This window comes from Pelodiscus sinensis, chromosome 1 (assembly GCF_049634645.1).
Source record: "Pelodiscus sinensis isolate JC-2024 chromosome 1, ASM4963464v1, whole genome shotgun sequence".
Taxonomy (NCBI): domain Eukaryota; kingdom Metazoa; phylum Chordata; order Testudines; family Trionychidae; genus Pelodiscus; species Pelodiscus sinensis.
The window spans coordinates 15,383,502-15,399,989 of record NC_134711.1 but is presented as its reverse complement, the minus strand read 5'-3'; the positions used below and the strand labels follow the sequence as shown (position 1 = coordinate 15,399,989).

Here is a 16,488-nt window from a genome sequence, read left to right as displayed (position 1 = left end):
CACAAGCCTCACCCCCCAGGCCTTAAAACTCTCCTTAAAACTGTCCTTTGCTGTGATGCCTACAAAACATTTGACAACAATTGGTCTGCAGTCATGCTGAATTGACTGTATGTCATGCTGACCAGCATGGCCTCATGGTTTCCTTGTACTGCCCTATCGGTTGCCTCTTGTCTTATCTTGGACTGTAAGCTTTTGGGGACAGCTACTGTTTCTTTGTACCGCACCAAGCACAAAAGGATACATGATTGGGAGTCAGTGGCACATACAAAGTATTGGCACTGATTCAGAGAGTATAAGGCCTTCTCTTTGTTAAATTAAACAGACTGAGCTCCAGGATACTGTCACTATAAGGCAGGTTTTCCAATCCTTTAATCATTCTCATGTCTCTTCCCTGAACCCTCTCCAATTTATCACCATACGAGAACTGGACACAGTATTCTAGTAGAGCAGCCCTGGACAACCTAGGATAGTGAGGGGGCCAACTGAATTGTAGCAGCTTTTTGGTTGGAAGCAGAGGGAGCGCACGGCACGTACACTCAATGTTGTGTGCATGCACTTCACTTCACGTGCCTTTGCTTCATGTGCATGTCACTATGCAGACGGAAACCAGGGGAATCTGGCATGGGCAACAGTAAACAAAATGTCTCATGGGCATAGAACCTCGCTGGACCATGGATTGCCCACCACTGTAGTAGAGGATGCACAAGTGCAAAATAGAGAGGTTAAATAAACCCCCTATCATACACTTTTTCCGGGCTTTATTGCCTAAGAGCGGGTATGGAATCTACAATCATGGGTATCATAGCCAGCAATAGCTAGAATATGCTGCCAGCAGTTTACCTGGAGGTGATGTATGCATGGATCACAGTGGCCTGGTACTCACCTGGAAGAAATGTGTGAGATCTTTTGGACACTCTCTTCTCACTACCTGCTAATATAAGGCAACTAAAAGAGTTTTACCAAGGATGGGTTAAGAGGACCGGGCACTACTGTAATACTCTCAGTTCAATACCTGGGAACTGAAATATCGCCTTGGCCTGGCTTGGTGGGATTACACCTCATCACCACAACAGTTGCACGTCCATTTTCACAGGAAGTTGTAACTGTAGAAGACCTAATATGAAATAAGACCATAGTTTGCAATGAGCATTGATTTCACTTTAAAAAATGACAACTTGCACAGTAAATGTACATTTCCATGTATGCACACAATTCTAATTTATATGTACCTGCCTGTAGCTATTGGAGCGGACCCCTAGGCTCTCCTTCCCACTAGGCAGAAGCCAAAGGCAACATGAGGTAACATGAGGTCATGTCCCCCCCCTGCCCCCAGATTTCTACCAGGGTTTGCTGGCCCTGTTTGGTCACATGATGCTGCTAGGCCCTCTCCCTGCATGGCAGCTGCTAGAGCGTGCAAGCTGTGGCCATCAGGAGAGCCAGGGCAAACGGCTGTGAGCTGCAGAGAGAGCTGCTGCTTTTGCAGCTGGCTCTCCCTGTAGATCTAAGGCAACAGCCCCTCCCTGCAGCTCCCAGCACTCTGTCGCTGCCTCTCCATGAGGAGCTAATTCTTGGGAGCTGCAGAGAGAGTCTGCTCAGTGTAAGGGGGGCCATGACTCCTCACACCTCCTCACCAGTCTAGTAGGCAGAGAATGGGAAGGCATGGAGGCTCCTCAAGTCTCACTGTAACTGTAAAAGAGGTGCATGAGACTCATGAACTGTGGTTTAGCCACCCCTGCTATAGAGAGTTGGGGGACTCTGCCTGGCTTCCAGCAGTGCTGAATCACTCTGACCCAAGTCAGCCCCTAAGCCAAAATAACAGTATTAGAAAATCATAACCACAGAGATCATGGGCTGAATGTTACTCTGCTAGAGACTGGCAAAGTTTATTAAACGAATGTTTGTGAGCAAGTTTAAATCACAAGTTCAACAGCAATGGAATGGACAGGGTATCCAGGGACAGATTTTTGGGTTGGGGGAGAGTGGGTACATAATTTAATTTACATTTTAGTTACACAGAGATACTACAATCATCTCTCTCTCTCTCTCTCTCTCTCTCAGATACTACAACCATCTCTCTCTCTCTCAGGGTATGTCTACACTACAGCGCTAATTCGAACTAACTTAGTTCGAATTAGTTAATTTGAACTAAGCTAATTCGAACTAACGCAGCTAGAACTAAAAACTAGTTCAAATTAGCGTTTTGCTAATTCGAACTAGCGCGTCCACATTAAGTGGACCCTGAAGCGGGGTTAAGGATGGCCGGAAGCAGTGCCGGCAGGGCATCAGAGGAGGACTTAGAGCGTGGAAATGCTGTCTCAGGCTAGCCGAGGGCTGTGCTTAAAGGGTCCCGACCCCCACCCCGGACAGACAGTTCTCAGGGGTGCCCTGCTTGCAAAGCAGCCCTGGCTTGGAGTGCCCTGAGTGCCCACACTGGGCACATCACAGCACTCGGCCATCAGCCCGGCTGCACTTGCCGCAGGCTGTCATCTGGAGAGAGGGGGCAATTGGGGGGCTGCAGGAGAGCTTCCACCCCCAGAAGCCCGCAGAGCCAGCCCAGTCCTCCCCATCGGGGGCTCGTGCCCCATTCTTCCCTCACCTCCTTCCACTTACCCTTCCCTAGCCCCTCTTCTTGATGTACAAAATAAAGATAACATGTCTTCCAAAATGGAATCTGTCTTTATTGAACAAAACTGGGGGAGACTGGGAAAAGGAGGTGGGAGAGGGGAAGAGAAAGGCTGGGAGAGGGGAGGGCAACTACAATGATCAGGGGTTGGGAACAGGTCCCATATGAAGAGAGGCTAAAGAGACTGGGACTTTTCAGCTTAGAATAGAGGAGACGGAGGGGGGACAGGATAGAGGTCTCTAAAAGCAGGAGTTGGGTGGAGAGGGTGCATACAGAAAAGTTCTTCATTAGTTCCCATAAAGGAGGACTAGAGGACACCAAAGGAAAGGAATGGGTAGCAGGCTTCAAACTAGAAACAGAAAGTTCTTCTTCACAAAGCAAAGAGTCAACGTGTGGAACTCCTTGCTGCAGGAGGCTGTGAAGGCTAGAACTGGAACAGAGTTTAAAGGGAAGTGAGATCAAGTCATGGAGGTTGGGTCCATGGAGTGGTATTAGCCAGGGGGTAGGAGTGGTGTCCCTGCCCAAGGTTTGTGGAAGGCTGGAGAGGGATGGCACGAGACAAATGGCTTGGTCACTGTCTTCGGTCCATCCCCTCCAGGGTCCCTAGGGTTGGCCGCTGTCGGCAGACAGGCTACTGGGCTAGATGGACCTTTGGCCTGACCCAGGACGGCCATTGTAAGCTCAGGGCACAGGGTCGGGGGTCTCAGTGGACCCCCTTGATTTTCATGCACACCTGCTCCTGGGTGGCCAGGCTGGCAGCTATCCTGCCCAAGCCGGCCACTTTCCTGTGCCTAGTGCGGAGATCGTGGACGAGGTCCATGATGTCCGCACTAGCCCAGGAGGGTGCCCGCCTCTTGCGGTACCGGGCAAGCTCCCGGGAGCTGCCAGCCTGGTCCCGGGAAGAGGGGGAGGGCTGGGGGGCATCGGGTGGGTGGCTCGATCCGTGCCAGGTGCAGGGTCTGCTGGCTGGGTGCTGGCAGGCTTGCACCTGGCACGGGCACCGTAGCCAGCCCGTGCCCCTTTAAGGGGTCCGGGGCCGGGAGGGGGGGCAGACGAGTTTCCCTGGTGTTGGCCAGAGTGGCCACCAGGGAAACCTGGGGAGGGCTAGCCTCCCACTAGTTCGAATTAAGGGGCTACACATCCCTTAATTCGAACTAGCTAGTTCGAACTAGGCTTAATCCTCATGGAATGAGAATTACCTAGTTCGAACTAAGCGCTCCATTAGTTCGAATTAAATTCGAACTAACGGAGCGCTAGTGTAGCGCCTATGAAAGTTAGTTCGAACTAACGTCCGTTAGTTCGAACTAACTTTGTAGTGTAGACATACTCCCAGAGATACAATATATTCATTCTCTCTCTCTCTCTCTCTCTCTCTCTCAATAATAGAGATGCAGCCGTATTAGTCTGGTCTTGCTGAAACAAAAAACAGGACTATGTAGCACTTTAAAGACTAACAAGATGGTTTATTAGGTGATGAGTTTTTATGGGCCAGACCCCCCCCCCCCTCACCCTTCCTCTGTTCTAAAATCTGATTTGTCAATTTTATATGTGTTCACTTTTTTTTATTGTGTCCCTTTGGTATATATGGTCATGCCAATTTTCTTCCACAATTTGATCTGAGGAAGTGGGTCTGGCCCATGAAAGCTCACCGAATAAACCATCTTGTTAGTCTTTAAAGTGCTGCATAGTCCTGTCTTTTATCTCTCTCTCTCTCAGTGATACTACAATCTCACACACACACACACACACACACACACACACACACACACACAGAAGTGGCAAACTACAATTCCCTGCAAGTGAAAAAGTTGGACAGGACTCCCTGGATGACATATGCTGCACAGATAAACCCTCTAAACCCTCTGTAGGCTAATGGCTTAAAACCACAATAATCTTATCCAAAGTAGGGTTGCTGGTCAGGATAGTACCTGGAGGAACAAACTAGGAAGAGAACACTGCAGGCTGAGAAAGTTTCATTTTGTAACAACATGTAAAAATAAAAATAAATGCAAAAGGACGCATATACACGTAAAGCACTCTTTCAAAAAGGAAACTAAGAAGCAGCCAGGACCCAGAATACAAAATTGAAGATGGCACCTGGAAATATCCAAGCTCTCCTTTTTTAAATCAGAAATAACTCAGATTTGTGCAAGCCCCGCTGCATTTCTTGATTTTAGAGCCTACACGTCAGCATGCCTATCAGTCTGAGCCCAGCGCTGGATGGGTGCCTCAAAGACCTTACCCTACATCTACATTCTCTTTAAACAATTAAAAGAGCATTGATGATCCTCCAACAGAGAGTTTTCTACCTACTTGAAAAAGAAATTCACATCAGGTATTGTCCTTGGAGGAGATGGAAACATTTCTGTTTCAATGTTAATGTTTCCCAGTGTGGTTTCAACCGTAGCTCCTAAAAATAATAGTGACAAATTAAGCATGTGGTTTTTGAAAGGTGCGTGCTTTGTATTTTATAATGTGTGCTTACCAGTAAAGGCATTTGATTTCTAATTATGAATTTGTCTAGTAATTTGCATTATGCACAATTTTTTTAAAATAAACACTGTGAATTTCTATCCCTTTCATAAGGTACAATTTTATTATTGAAGGATAAGCAGTAAAACAAAGTGCTAATATTAAACTTCACAGTCCAAGACAGTTTTACATTTTTCAAAGGGAATGGCCACTTTGTGCAGGATTCCATGTTTTCAACCCTAGCGAGTGAATTCCTAACCAAATGACAGAGATCGTGTAATAATTAACAGGGTGAGCTTCCCTGTGCTACCCTATGCTGTCCTGTCACAATGCATGGGAGGACTGCTTCTTAGGGGTTAAAAGTTTGTGCTCCATGCTCATTCTATGTCTGCAGAGACAGCCAATGAGGAGGATGGTCCTAGTCAACTAGGCCAGGTCTACACTAAAAGGGAAGGTCAGATCAAGATGTGCAACTCCAGCTATTTGAGCTATTACGTAGCTGGAGTTGACATACCTCGATTCGAGTTTTCACATTGTCCCCACAGCAAGAGGCTGACAGGAGCAAACGCTCCCGTTGGCTTCCTTTCTTCTTGCAGAAGCAGGAGTACGGGCTGCCAACGGGGCAGCCCTCTGAGTCACATTTAGCAGGTCTTAATTAGACCCGCTAAATCAAACTCCAGTAGATCAATTGCAGCAGTGTCAATCTTCCACTGAGTGAAGAGATGGCCCTAGAGACAGGTAAAAAGTAAAGGGTCAAATTCACAAACTTTCTTTTACAATAAATGTTTTGCCATTAGGTTGTAATGAAATTCCTAAGCAACTCCCTTATCTCCCTGCACTGTGACCCTTAGGGTTAGGGGGCCTACCAAGGGTAGTATGGGAAACAATGAATTACATATGTTGTAGCTTCACCTCCTAAGTAAGTGAAAAGAAGAAAGCTAAGGAACGGGAGGAGCTTTAGTTCTTTCATTGGCCAGCACAGTGGGAAAACAAATTAGTTCATGGTATAGACCAGTAGCTGCTTACTTCTCCCCTGGAGCAAATGGGGAGCCAGATATCGAATTGTGGCTCTAATGTACCTTTGGCTTGCTCATGTGGTGATGCAGCTCTTCACTGCTCCTTACTCTGGGCTACACTCTTAAACTACTATACTATATATTTTAGAGTATTTGTTTAATCAAGAACATCTCCTAAATGGTAAGAACTAGGACCACCAAATTTGGTGCACTGCTTCCTCTTATCATAACTTAAAGCAATGTCAAGGTTTGTTTGTGCCAGGAAAACAGGATGTGCCTGGAATGGGACTGTCTCATATAAAACCAAACAGAAAACAGAATCACCAAACCAAGCATAGTCCTCAAAACTGACATAACTGAGCAAATGTTGAAAGAGACTGAACCAAGATGAGCCAGAAAAATAGGATGAACCTGCAATAGGACTGCTTTTCAATTAACCTTACCACAAAAAAAGAGAGAGATAAAATGGAGAAATTCAGATTAGTGCTCTGTTTTGGCACAGCTAAATCAGTGCATAAGGTTTGAAAACTAAAAGACAATGTTATTGGAAACCCAACTGACTATAGCCCTTTTTTGTTAAAACACAGTGAATAATAAGAGTTTATAGGGCTGAAGAAAAAAATACACTTGATGGAATTCCCATTTTAAAAAAACTACTAAAAAATTTTCAAATGAAAAATTTTAACAATTCTGGATTTTTAAGAAATCCGAAATAAAAATTAACTTTGTACATATAACACTGTATTTTTGAAAAATAAAAGCATTTTAATAATGCATGTACATTTCCTTTTTATTTTCAAAAAAACTTACGTGAGTTACAGACCTGAGCAATACCGAATAAATCTGCCAGTCGTAAATATAATATTGTGAAACCTTGAAAACAGGTTTCTTCCCTAAAATACCTTCTCCATTCCCCCTGCCAAGGTGCCTGAAAGCAATCTGATGACAAAACACTCTCGCTTTTGTTTCTGTGTGGTTCTTTGTTCACTGCTAGGCTTGAAGCATGACAGCACCTGCCATACGTGGGGAGCACCTAGTGCACAGAGCATCCCTACTCTGCCAACGCCTCAGTGATCAGAGAAGTGAAAACACATTAGGAGTGTGTGATCCTAAGAGCACTGTTGGAGGGGAAGGGCTCACTGGTCTCAGGCAATGGCTTTCAGCTGGCCAGACCAGGTCAGCGTACCCCAACTCACATACGTCATACTCTGTAACTAACATCTCCTATCATATGTCATTGGAAAACTAATAACTCAGTGAACCTTGGTAAGAAATCGATCCTGCACAAAGACCATCAGTTGTTAAGTCATAGTTATTAGAAAGTATATGTTCTATTGTTTCATTTATAATTGTTTCTATCTTCATTTCTTATATGTGAACTCACTGAATTCTGGGTATATTTGTTAATAAATTGGTTTCATTTTTCTATAAACCCACTCAGTGCTGTGTTTGCAGGGAATAGTGTATTTACCCCCATTGAGTTAACAAGCTGTAATGTGCTTTTGTCTCTTTACAGGAGCAATGAACTTTATTCTTTCTCTGAGCAGTCCAAATGAGAGCTGGACACATCAAGGCCCATGGTTCTGAGGAAATTCAGGACTGGGAGAGTGTAGGGGGTCACCTGGCTGGTTATAACCAAGGCTGGTGGAAGTCAGAGTGAAGCTGTAGACAAGTTGCTGTGGTCAGAGCGGCCTTAGCACACTGACACTCAGGGATGGTCTACATTGGGAACATACATTGGCATAGCTACATGTCTCAGGCATGTGAAAAATCCATACCCCTGAGAGACATAGCTATGCCAATGTATCCTGATCGAATTTCAGGTATAGAAGTTGTAGGTTCACAAAAGAATTCTTCCATCAACCTAGATCGTGCCTCTGGGGAGGCGAATTACCTACACCGGCAGAACACCTCCCATCAGCATAGGTAGTGTTTACACTGAAGTACTACAATGGCACAGCAGCAGCTGTGCTGCTATAATGGTTTAAGTGCAGACAGACCTTTAGGGTGTAACCTGCATGCTTGTAGGCTGGCAGTGAGCGTCCCAGCCTGGAAACGATAACAGCAAACCAACATACGGCATTCCGGGTTGCAGGGTATGTGCCGACACAAACCCTTAACAAACTGGTCTGAACTGTACCACTAGAACCAGAGCCGTCCTGTCCATTGGGCAGCCCAGGGGACTAGGCCTGTCCCTGAAATTCACTGGCGGCAGTGGGGAGTGGAGCAACCTGGCCACAGCCCGCTTCGCCAGCTCTGCATCCTCGGCTTCCCATTGCTGGTGAGTGGGGAGGGCGAGGGTGGTTTCACCCCTTCCTCCAAATCCCCTTCTTTGAGCAATGCAGCTGGGAGCCAGGAGAGTGGCGGTTCACTCCACTTCCCACCACCGCCGCCGGTGAGTGCAGAAGTAGGCCCAACCCCTGCTGCCAATGCCAGACCCCCTGCTAATCTCCCAGCCACATCACTCGGGAACAGGGTCTTGGGGGAAAGGTTGCAATGGGGGTGGAGCAGGGCAGGAAGAGGCGAAGCAGAGTGGAGTGAGGGTGAAGCAGGGGCAGGAAGAAGCAAAGTGGAAGCAGGGCCTGGGGCAGAGAAGGGCTTGTCCCAGCACCCACAACCGCCTAGGAATGGCCCTGACCACAACAATGACCACCTGCAAACTAATAAATAGTGGGCCTTCTCCACAGAGAGACTAAGCCGCTGCAATCCCCACTGATGTGCACCGGCTTTGCAGGACGAGGCCATAAAGCAATATCACCCTTTTTCTTAGCTGCAGGTGAACAGAACAGTCTGCCGAGTCTTCCTCAGGAACAAAAAGTAAAAGGCACGTACCTAAGAATGTATCAGCCAGGCTGTTGGACTGCAGAGCCAGTGCTGTTCTGAACCCCTTACTGTCGGATGGGATGATCGTAGACTGGCATACAAAAGATCCCACCCAGCTTGAATAGTCTTCTGATTCAGCCACCATGTCCTTTACGGTGACATCTGTTATATTGTCTGTGCAAATCGCCATCTTCTTTCCCTAAGGATATTAAACAATAAAGGGGAGATATTAACTTTCAGCCTTATTTTCAGCCTTAGGAGGGAGGGGTTGCAAACACAGCGTACTTTCCCCATTCCAGCTTAAAAACAAGTAGCTATTGGCAGCAAGAAAGAGACAAACTGCAACATTATTTTTTCAACATGAAGCTTTCCATTAAATTCTGGTACAAATTCTGAAGCATCAGTCTCCTACTTGTGATACTAAGCACCTTTATTTCTTTATCTTGACAACATGGTGTTTATTTGCAAAGCAAAATAAAATGCCATATAAAAGAAAACTGTATTTCCCTTAACCATAAAATGGTACGCTATAAAATACCTTATTATCTTGTGTTTAAGCTGGAAGAAAGAGTATAAATGCATATAAAGCATAAGCGAATGTATATTAGGTTTTAGCCTGCATTAATATGTCCTGGAGTCATGCGTATATTTCATTACAGACTGATGGTAAAATTGCAGAGCCACAACATTAAAGCAATTTACTCACAAAGGGCCCAAATTTGCAAGCTAATGAGCACTCCATGTTCCTGGTCCAACAAACCATGTAAGCACAGGCTTAACTCAAAGGATGTGTGTCACTCCAAAATGAGGGGACTTCTCCACTGCTTAACATTACACAGGAAGAGACCAGATGCTGAGCCCTGAGGATCTGCTTCAGTTAAGCAATTAAGCACCTATGCATTTTAAGCATGCAATTAGGCCCACTGGATTACTTACATGCTTTCATTTAAGCATGGCCTTCAGTGCCTTGACAGATCAGGGTACATACTAGCATTGTGTTGGTGCATTTCAAGACACAGATTTAGCCCTGGTTGTTGGAAATCCTGGTTTTCTAAATGAACCAGGAGCATATGCAGTAAACTACATAGGTTATATGCTTTTCACCACTGCTCCAAAAGCCTGAAAACAGAAAGCCACAGGAAGTGCAGGCTGTGGCATAGCTGGGCATCACCGGGCACCATAGACTGAAACCCAGGGAGCCTTGAGGAAAGATAGCAGCAGCAGAGTCTGACTGCTAGCTCAGCAGCATACCACATTAACAGCAGGTTTATGACTGGATTTAGGAGACCCCCCCTGTCATGAGAACAAAGGAAAATCAGTGAGGCTGCACAGCTAGCAAGCTCCATTTCTGTACAGCAATTCAGCCATCAGCACTTCCGTGCCCTCACCGGAAAATCATTCTGCCATACACAGCAGCCTCATGCAGAGCTGCAATCAAAGCCCAATGAAAAGTGGTTGTGTTAAGCAGGGCCCATTTGCATAAGGAGCTGAGGGAGCCGAGGACTCTTAGCTGCAACTAAGTTCAAGTCGCAACAAACTAGTGAGATGCTGCCCTATACCGATGTCAGGAAATTCACACTCTGAGGGTACGTCTAGATTACATGCCTCTGCCGAGACAGGCATGTAAAGTAGGCTACTCGACACAGTCAATGAAGTGGGGATTTAAATATTGCCGGCTTCGTTAAAATAAAAATGGCCACCGCGCTGTGCCGGCTCAGCTGATCGTTGGCACAGCGCACATGTCAAGACATGGATTGGTCAACCAGGAAAGCCTTTGTCGACCGCTCTCTTACACCTCATGAAACAAGATTTACAGGAGCGGTCGACAAAGGCTTCCTTTGTCGACTGAGCCACGTCTTGACTCAAGCGCTGTGCTGACGATCAGCTGAGCCGGCACAGCATGGCGGCCATTTTTATTTTAATGAAGCCGGGGATATTTAAATCCCCGCTTCATTGACTATGTCGGGTAGCCTATTTTACTTGCCTCTGTCGGCAGAGGCATGTAGTCTAGACATACCCTGAGTGTACAGCTAGCCCTGCCTGCCTGCAAAAGCCAACACTCACCTCATTCCCACACAGGCTGATGTTAAAGAAATGAAAGAACTTTGTCCCTTTGGATGTAAAACTGGGTCCATTCATTAATGACCCCACCCCGCTGAGGTTGGTAAAGTCATAATTCAGGCTCTGGTTGTCCTTGAGGTAAGAGAGCGTGCAGTCACTGAAGCAGATGGAGTGATCCTTTGGGAAGGAGAGAAGGTAAATATTACTGGACAGTACTGACCCCAATAACTCCCCTTCCTTTGTTAAAGTAAAGAAAGAGTACTTTCTATCTCTCTGGCTCATCCCTTCCCCTCCTCCTAGATTGGTCAGATGACAGCTCCCACTCCTGTTCCAAACTACCTGAACCACAGTTTCTGTCTGCTATACACTACTGTTATTACATCGCAGTCTGAAGTGAGACTAGAATTCCGGCCAGCAGAGGTAGTGGCAAATTTATTTAATCCCAATTAAATCAGTCTCAGTCTTTGTCCTCTACAGCAGCTAGATAACATAGAGCAGTTACAAGTCCATTACTACATTTGCACCAGTGAGCTGGTGTTTTGAGTCAGCCAGGAGAAGCTTGTAGATCCCTGGGTTCAATCTGTGCAGATTGACTAGACAGGGTTTCATTACACATTGCGGGATGCACAAAAATAGAAATGTAGAATATCAAGGCACATTTACAAACGGAAGTTACACAGGGATGAATTTAGAGCTATGAAACATTGATTTTAACTACACTGTAGAACTAGTACCCCGGTGGTTTTTTTACAGTGAAGCAGTAAGACCTGCCCTTTGAGTGTTTATATTACACTCTCCCATTCTGCCCTTAGTCAGGGATAGAACCACTTTTGGTCTCTGTACCTTGTTGCTTTTACTGCCAGGCCCACATGGGATACAAGCTTCTCTGCCGTACGCCTGATGTATAGACAGATATGTGTTGGTTGGGCACTCCTTGCATTGGTTGGTTTCCTTCTCAATGTAGTGTCCAGCAGGACAGGGTATGCAGGATGATCCAGACTGTTCAGACCCCAGTGCACAGGCCCGGCAAAATGAGGCAACTCCATCTAACACATTGGTCACCGTGATCGAGTAGATCTTTGCCACGTCATGTATGAATTGCCTGCTCTGAAACAAGAGCAGAAGAAATAATCCCAGAGCTTCTCTTGAGTCACACTTTAAATAGTTAAAGAGACAACTTCCGAGCAATGACTAAAACTCAGCAGTTCCTGGCTGACGTACGCTCAGAGCATTCCCTCCACTGACAAATTCCTACAACTCCCGGCCATTCCCCACCTCCACCTCATTCTAGATTACAAAGTTCACAGCCTGTACCAGTGCAAGTCTGTTTCCATTTGAAATCCAAAAGTTGGCTTCTAGCAGTACGTGATTATCAGCACCTGACTGTGCTAAATGTAACTCCTACATTCATATCTCAGGGAGGAGATCATACCTGAACTGTATATACATTTGTTTAGCTAACTCATGTGTGGACAGGTGGAAAATAGGGGGAATGAAATCAAGCATGGAAATGTCTTCTTTTTTTTTGCCTGTCTAAAGAAATGATTAAGTGAATTTTGAGCTAGGTTGATAAACGTGGAAGTGAAGTCCTTTGCCTCGGAAAAGGCAGCAGCAATGCGCAGTTGCTCACAATCACATCATCTAGGTACTCGATGGAGAAGTAGTCTCCATGCTTAGTTACTCCTATCTCTACTGAGATTACGAACCATGGTGCCAAGACAACAGTAGTGGCTTTGTGATCTCTCTACTTAGACTTCTAAGTGCTCTACCGCTTCATGTCACATAAGCAACCAAGCAGTCATTTGATGATGATGACTTGGTCTTCATAGAATCACAGAACTCTAGAACTGGAAGGCACCTCGGGCCCCACTCCCTGGCCGTGTACGTCACCGCCCCGTCCCCTTCCCCTCCAACCGTGTCGCTCGGCTGACTTCTGCCACTCCGCTGGGCCACCACAGGGGAGCAAGCAGCACAAGAGGCCATTTGGGTGCTGCATGAGGAGCGTGGAGCCCAAACAGCCGTTTGGGCTCTGTGGTCCCCCGAGTGAGAGGCAGGAGAGGGAGAAGAGAAAGAGAGAGACTGAGAGAGAGGCAGGGGGCAGAGGCGAGCTGAGGGTGGGGGGAGGCAGGAGGAGGAGGAGGAGAGAGAGAGAGAGACGGACATGGAGGAGAGACACGAAAATCCCGTTTTATGATGGGCTATTGACTAGTTACTCCAGAAGAGTCTATAAAGAACACAGAAAAACTCAGAGATAAATACATAGTGATATCTCCCTTAGGCTGTCCTCAGTGAAGGTATTAGCAGAACCTGTGATGAAGAAAAGCGCTGGGCTACCTTCAGAGGTGAACTATAAAAGGAGACTTCATCTGTACATAAAGACTGCCTCCTAACGCCGCCAGATTTAAGGAGACTTTGAGTGAACTGCAATGTAGATGCCGCTCACACAAGTCAGAACTTCCCCAAAACACTTCTACACCTAATAAGGATGAAAGACCCAAGTTCAGCAAGGCTCTTAAACACCTGCCTAATTTCCAACACAAGAAAAGTTGCAATGACAGTCTTTTCACATTTTCCAGTGGGGCTACTCTCAAGGTCAAAGCTAGGCATTAGGGATGTTAGGGTCAGTTAACTGAATAGTCAAGTGAGAGCATTATTTCCTATCGGTTACTCGATTATTCTATAGTCCTGGGGAAGGGGCAGCAGCCAGTGCTCTCCGGCCCCATTCCTGGGGAGACCCCTGCCACCCTGTGCTGCTGCCTTTGTATCTGAGGCAGCAGTGCAGGGTGGCAGCAGACCCTGTCCATGTGGGGTTTGAGCTCCCCACGGACAGAGGCTGCTGTGGGAGGGAAGGGGGTGTGGGATAGGGATCAGCCTCTGTCTGTGGGGAGCTTGGACCCCTCGTGGACAGGGGCTGCTGCCACAGAGCAGCCTCTGTCCACAGCAAGCCTGGGTCTGCTGTGGGCAGAGGCTGCTTCATGGCAGCCTTCCCTGCCCCCGCCCCCCACCCCTGCAGCAGCATGGTGAGGAGGGAGGGAGGCAGGCAGCACTGCAGAGCTGGTGCTGGGGGGAGCTGGCTCTTATGCCGGCTCCTGCTTCCCTCCCCATTTGTTGCCTCTGATACAGCAAGGGGAGGGGAATGTGAGTAGTTGAGAAGATTAACCAATAAGCCTTGGTTTATTGGTTAATTATATACTTGACTACTTGTTTACATCCCTACTTAGGCATGTACCTTGCTGAATCATGGCCCATATGCAGGGTGCTGAGAAAGACATAACAGGATGGACAACACAGAAGTGCAAGCACAGGAAGTTTATACAGTGGGATTCGTTCCCTTAATATTTATAACATTTTATCTTTCTTTGGGGTCCCAATTCAGCACATTTCATGTCACTCTCTAATACTACTAGGGCAAGACTACACCTAATTTGTATCAGATGGAAGCAAATTTGGGTCTGAAATGAGGGTCATCCTTTCCAATAATGGGGGATCAACTGGATCATTAACCTGTTTGGATATAGCCCAAGATCTTTTTCTTTTAGGAATTTACACAATTTTTCTATGTCATTTCTTCCTTTTGACCCAGGTACTTTCCATCTTCCTATTCGACCACTATTGGAAGTCCAATATATCCACAGCCACAGATCTAGATGGCAGAATCTGGAAGTTAAGACGGACAGGAGGTCTACTATCTACCAGTTTTCTCTAGATTATGAACAGAGAAACAGGGTGGAGTGGGGTAGGAACTCTGGGCACTTTGAGCAAATGTCAAGAGGAGGCTATGTTGTTAAATTTTGTACTTAAAGCAAGCATCAAATACTTACATCTTGGCCCTGGTTTGTCCTCTGGAAGGCCCATGTGAATGTGAAGGAAGCATTTTTAGAGATAATGTGAGTGTAAGACTGTTTCTCCTTCGTCCTGCCCCAGGATTCCACCACATTCGTGTTTTTCCTATTAATATCCTAAAAATGTACACAGTAAAATTAAAAACAGTATCGTGGAATAATACTAAATGTCAGTGCAATACAGGAATAGCTATAAGACCTTACTTAGTGACTCCTCCAAGTTACACAGTGAGTGAATGGCAGAATCAGGAATAGAACCCAACTTTTCTGAGTCCAAATCCCATGCCCTGTAACCTGAACCATGCTAGTATTATACTTTAGGGACCAAACCCTTAATCATATTGAAGTCAGTGGGAGTTTGCCAATGGCTTGAATGATTCAGTTTAGTCCTTTCTCATTTTCTTTTAAAATAATCTGGTAACGGAAAAGAACAGGCTCATTACCATGAGTGATGGAGAAGACCTGCTAGATTATCAATTAAATATCCCTGCAGGGCATTGCAGGTATAAACGAATGCCACATTTAATCTTAGTCGTAATACACCTAGCACGGCTAATTCATGTCCATATACAACTATTAAAGAGGTATGTGGAATACCAAGCTCCTATCCCTCTGTCACAGGGGGAGAGGTCTCACTTACCACCATAAAGTACATCACGCAATCTGCTGAACAGATGGTCTCAAAAATAAAAGTAATCCGTCCTAGTTCTGACCCAGTTGCCCCTGTCACAGATGTTGGAGGTCTGTTTAACAGAGAGGAAATGAAATATGTCACAGGGGCTACATCTAGACTGCAGGCTTCTTTTGGAAGAAGCTTTTCCAGAAGAGATCTTCCGAAAAAACTTCTTCCGAAAAAGCGCGTCCACACTGCCAAAGCGCATTGAAAAAACAATCTGCGTTTTCGAAAGATAGCACCTGCACTGAATGGATACTATCTCGCATTTCAGCTGTGATTACTATGGACAGAGTGGCCACCAGGGCACCTGTGCTTTTTCCTCTTTCCTCTTCTTTTGAAAGAACTCCCTTTTCCCAGTTCACACACGCTTTTTTCCAAAAGAGCTCTTTCGCAAAAAGGTTTCTTCCTCATAGAAAGAGATTTACTAGTGTCGGAAAAAAACCTTCTGTTTTTTCAATTTTTTTTCAAAAGAACACAATTGCAGTGTGGACATAAGTGAAGTTTTTCCGGAAAAACGATAGTTTTTCCAAAACACTCTGTAGTGTAGACATAGCCAGGTTGTATAAGGACAACTAGCCATCAGTTATGAAACCTATCCTAATGTAACTGAGTTTTGTATTGGTATCACTAATTCAATGCAGAGGGTGATTTTTATTTACTTATTTCCCATAATGAACATACAGTTCTACCTGTCTGGATCTCTGGGGAAGTCCAGTCAAATGTCATGCCTAATGCCTGGCATGTTCTCTCCAGCCCAGTTGCTATTCAAGCAAAAAAAGCATTTGCAGGTTTCCAAACAGGCTCAGTTAGCATCTCTCATTGGGCTTCTTTGCACGGACTTCCTGCCCAGGTACTGTTACCCCATAATTCCCATACAGGCCTGCATCCAGCTGGGAGCTCTGGCAGCCATACTCTGTCCCACATGCATCTCTCTCCACAATTCCCAGTGTCTCCCTCCAGTTCCCTGCTGTTATG

At 45.9% G+C, this 16,488-nt stretch overlaps 1 protein-coding gene across 2 annotated transcripts in view; it reads right to left on the bottom strand.

Moving 5' to 3' along the window:
• Positions 1-16,488, bottom strand: part of ELAPOR2 (endosome-lysosome associated apoptosis and autophagy regulator family member 2) — a 156,801-nt gene that overhangs the window by 23,687 nt on the left and 116,626 nt on the right. For both annotated transcript variants that reach the window (XM_075926150.1, XM_075926158.1), the window contains exons 12-18: positions 15,478-15,580; positions 14,817-14,954; positions 11,839-12,102; positions 10,999-11,172; positions 8,944-9,133; positions 4,937-5,033; positions 1,013-1,114 (exon numbers count right to left, since the gene is read on the bottom strand). In XM_075926150.1, the coding sequence (XP_075782265.1) occupies positions 1,013-1,114; positions 4,937-5,033; positions 8,944-9,133; positions 10,999-11,172; positions 11,839-12,102; positions 14,817-14,954; positions 15,478-15,580 (1,068 nt within the window). The remainder of the gene's footprint in view (positions 1-1,012; positions 1,115-4,936; positions 5,034-8,943; positions 9,134-10,998; positions 11,173-11,838; positions 12,103-14,816; positions 14,955-15,477; positions 15,581-16,488) is intronic.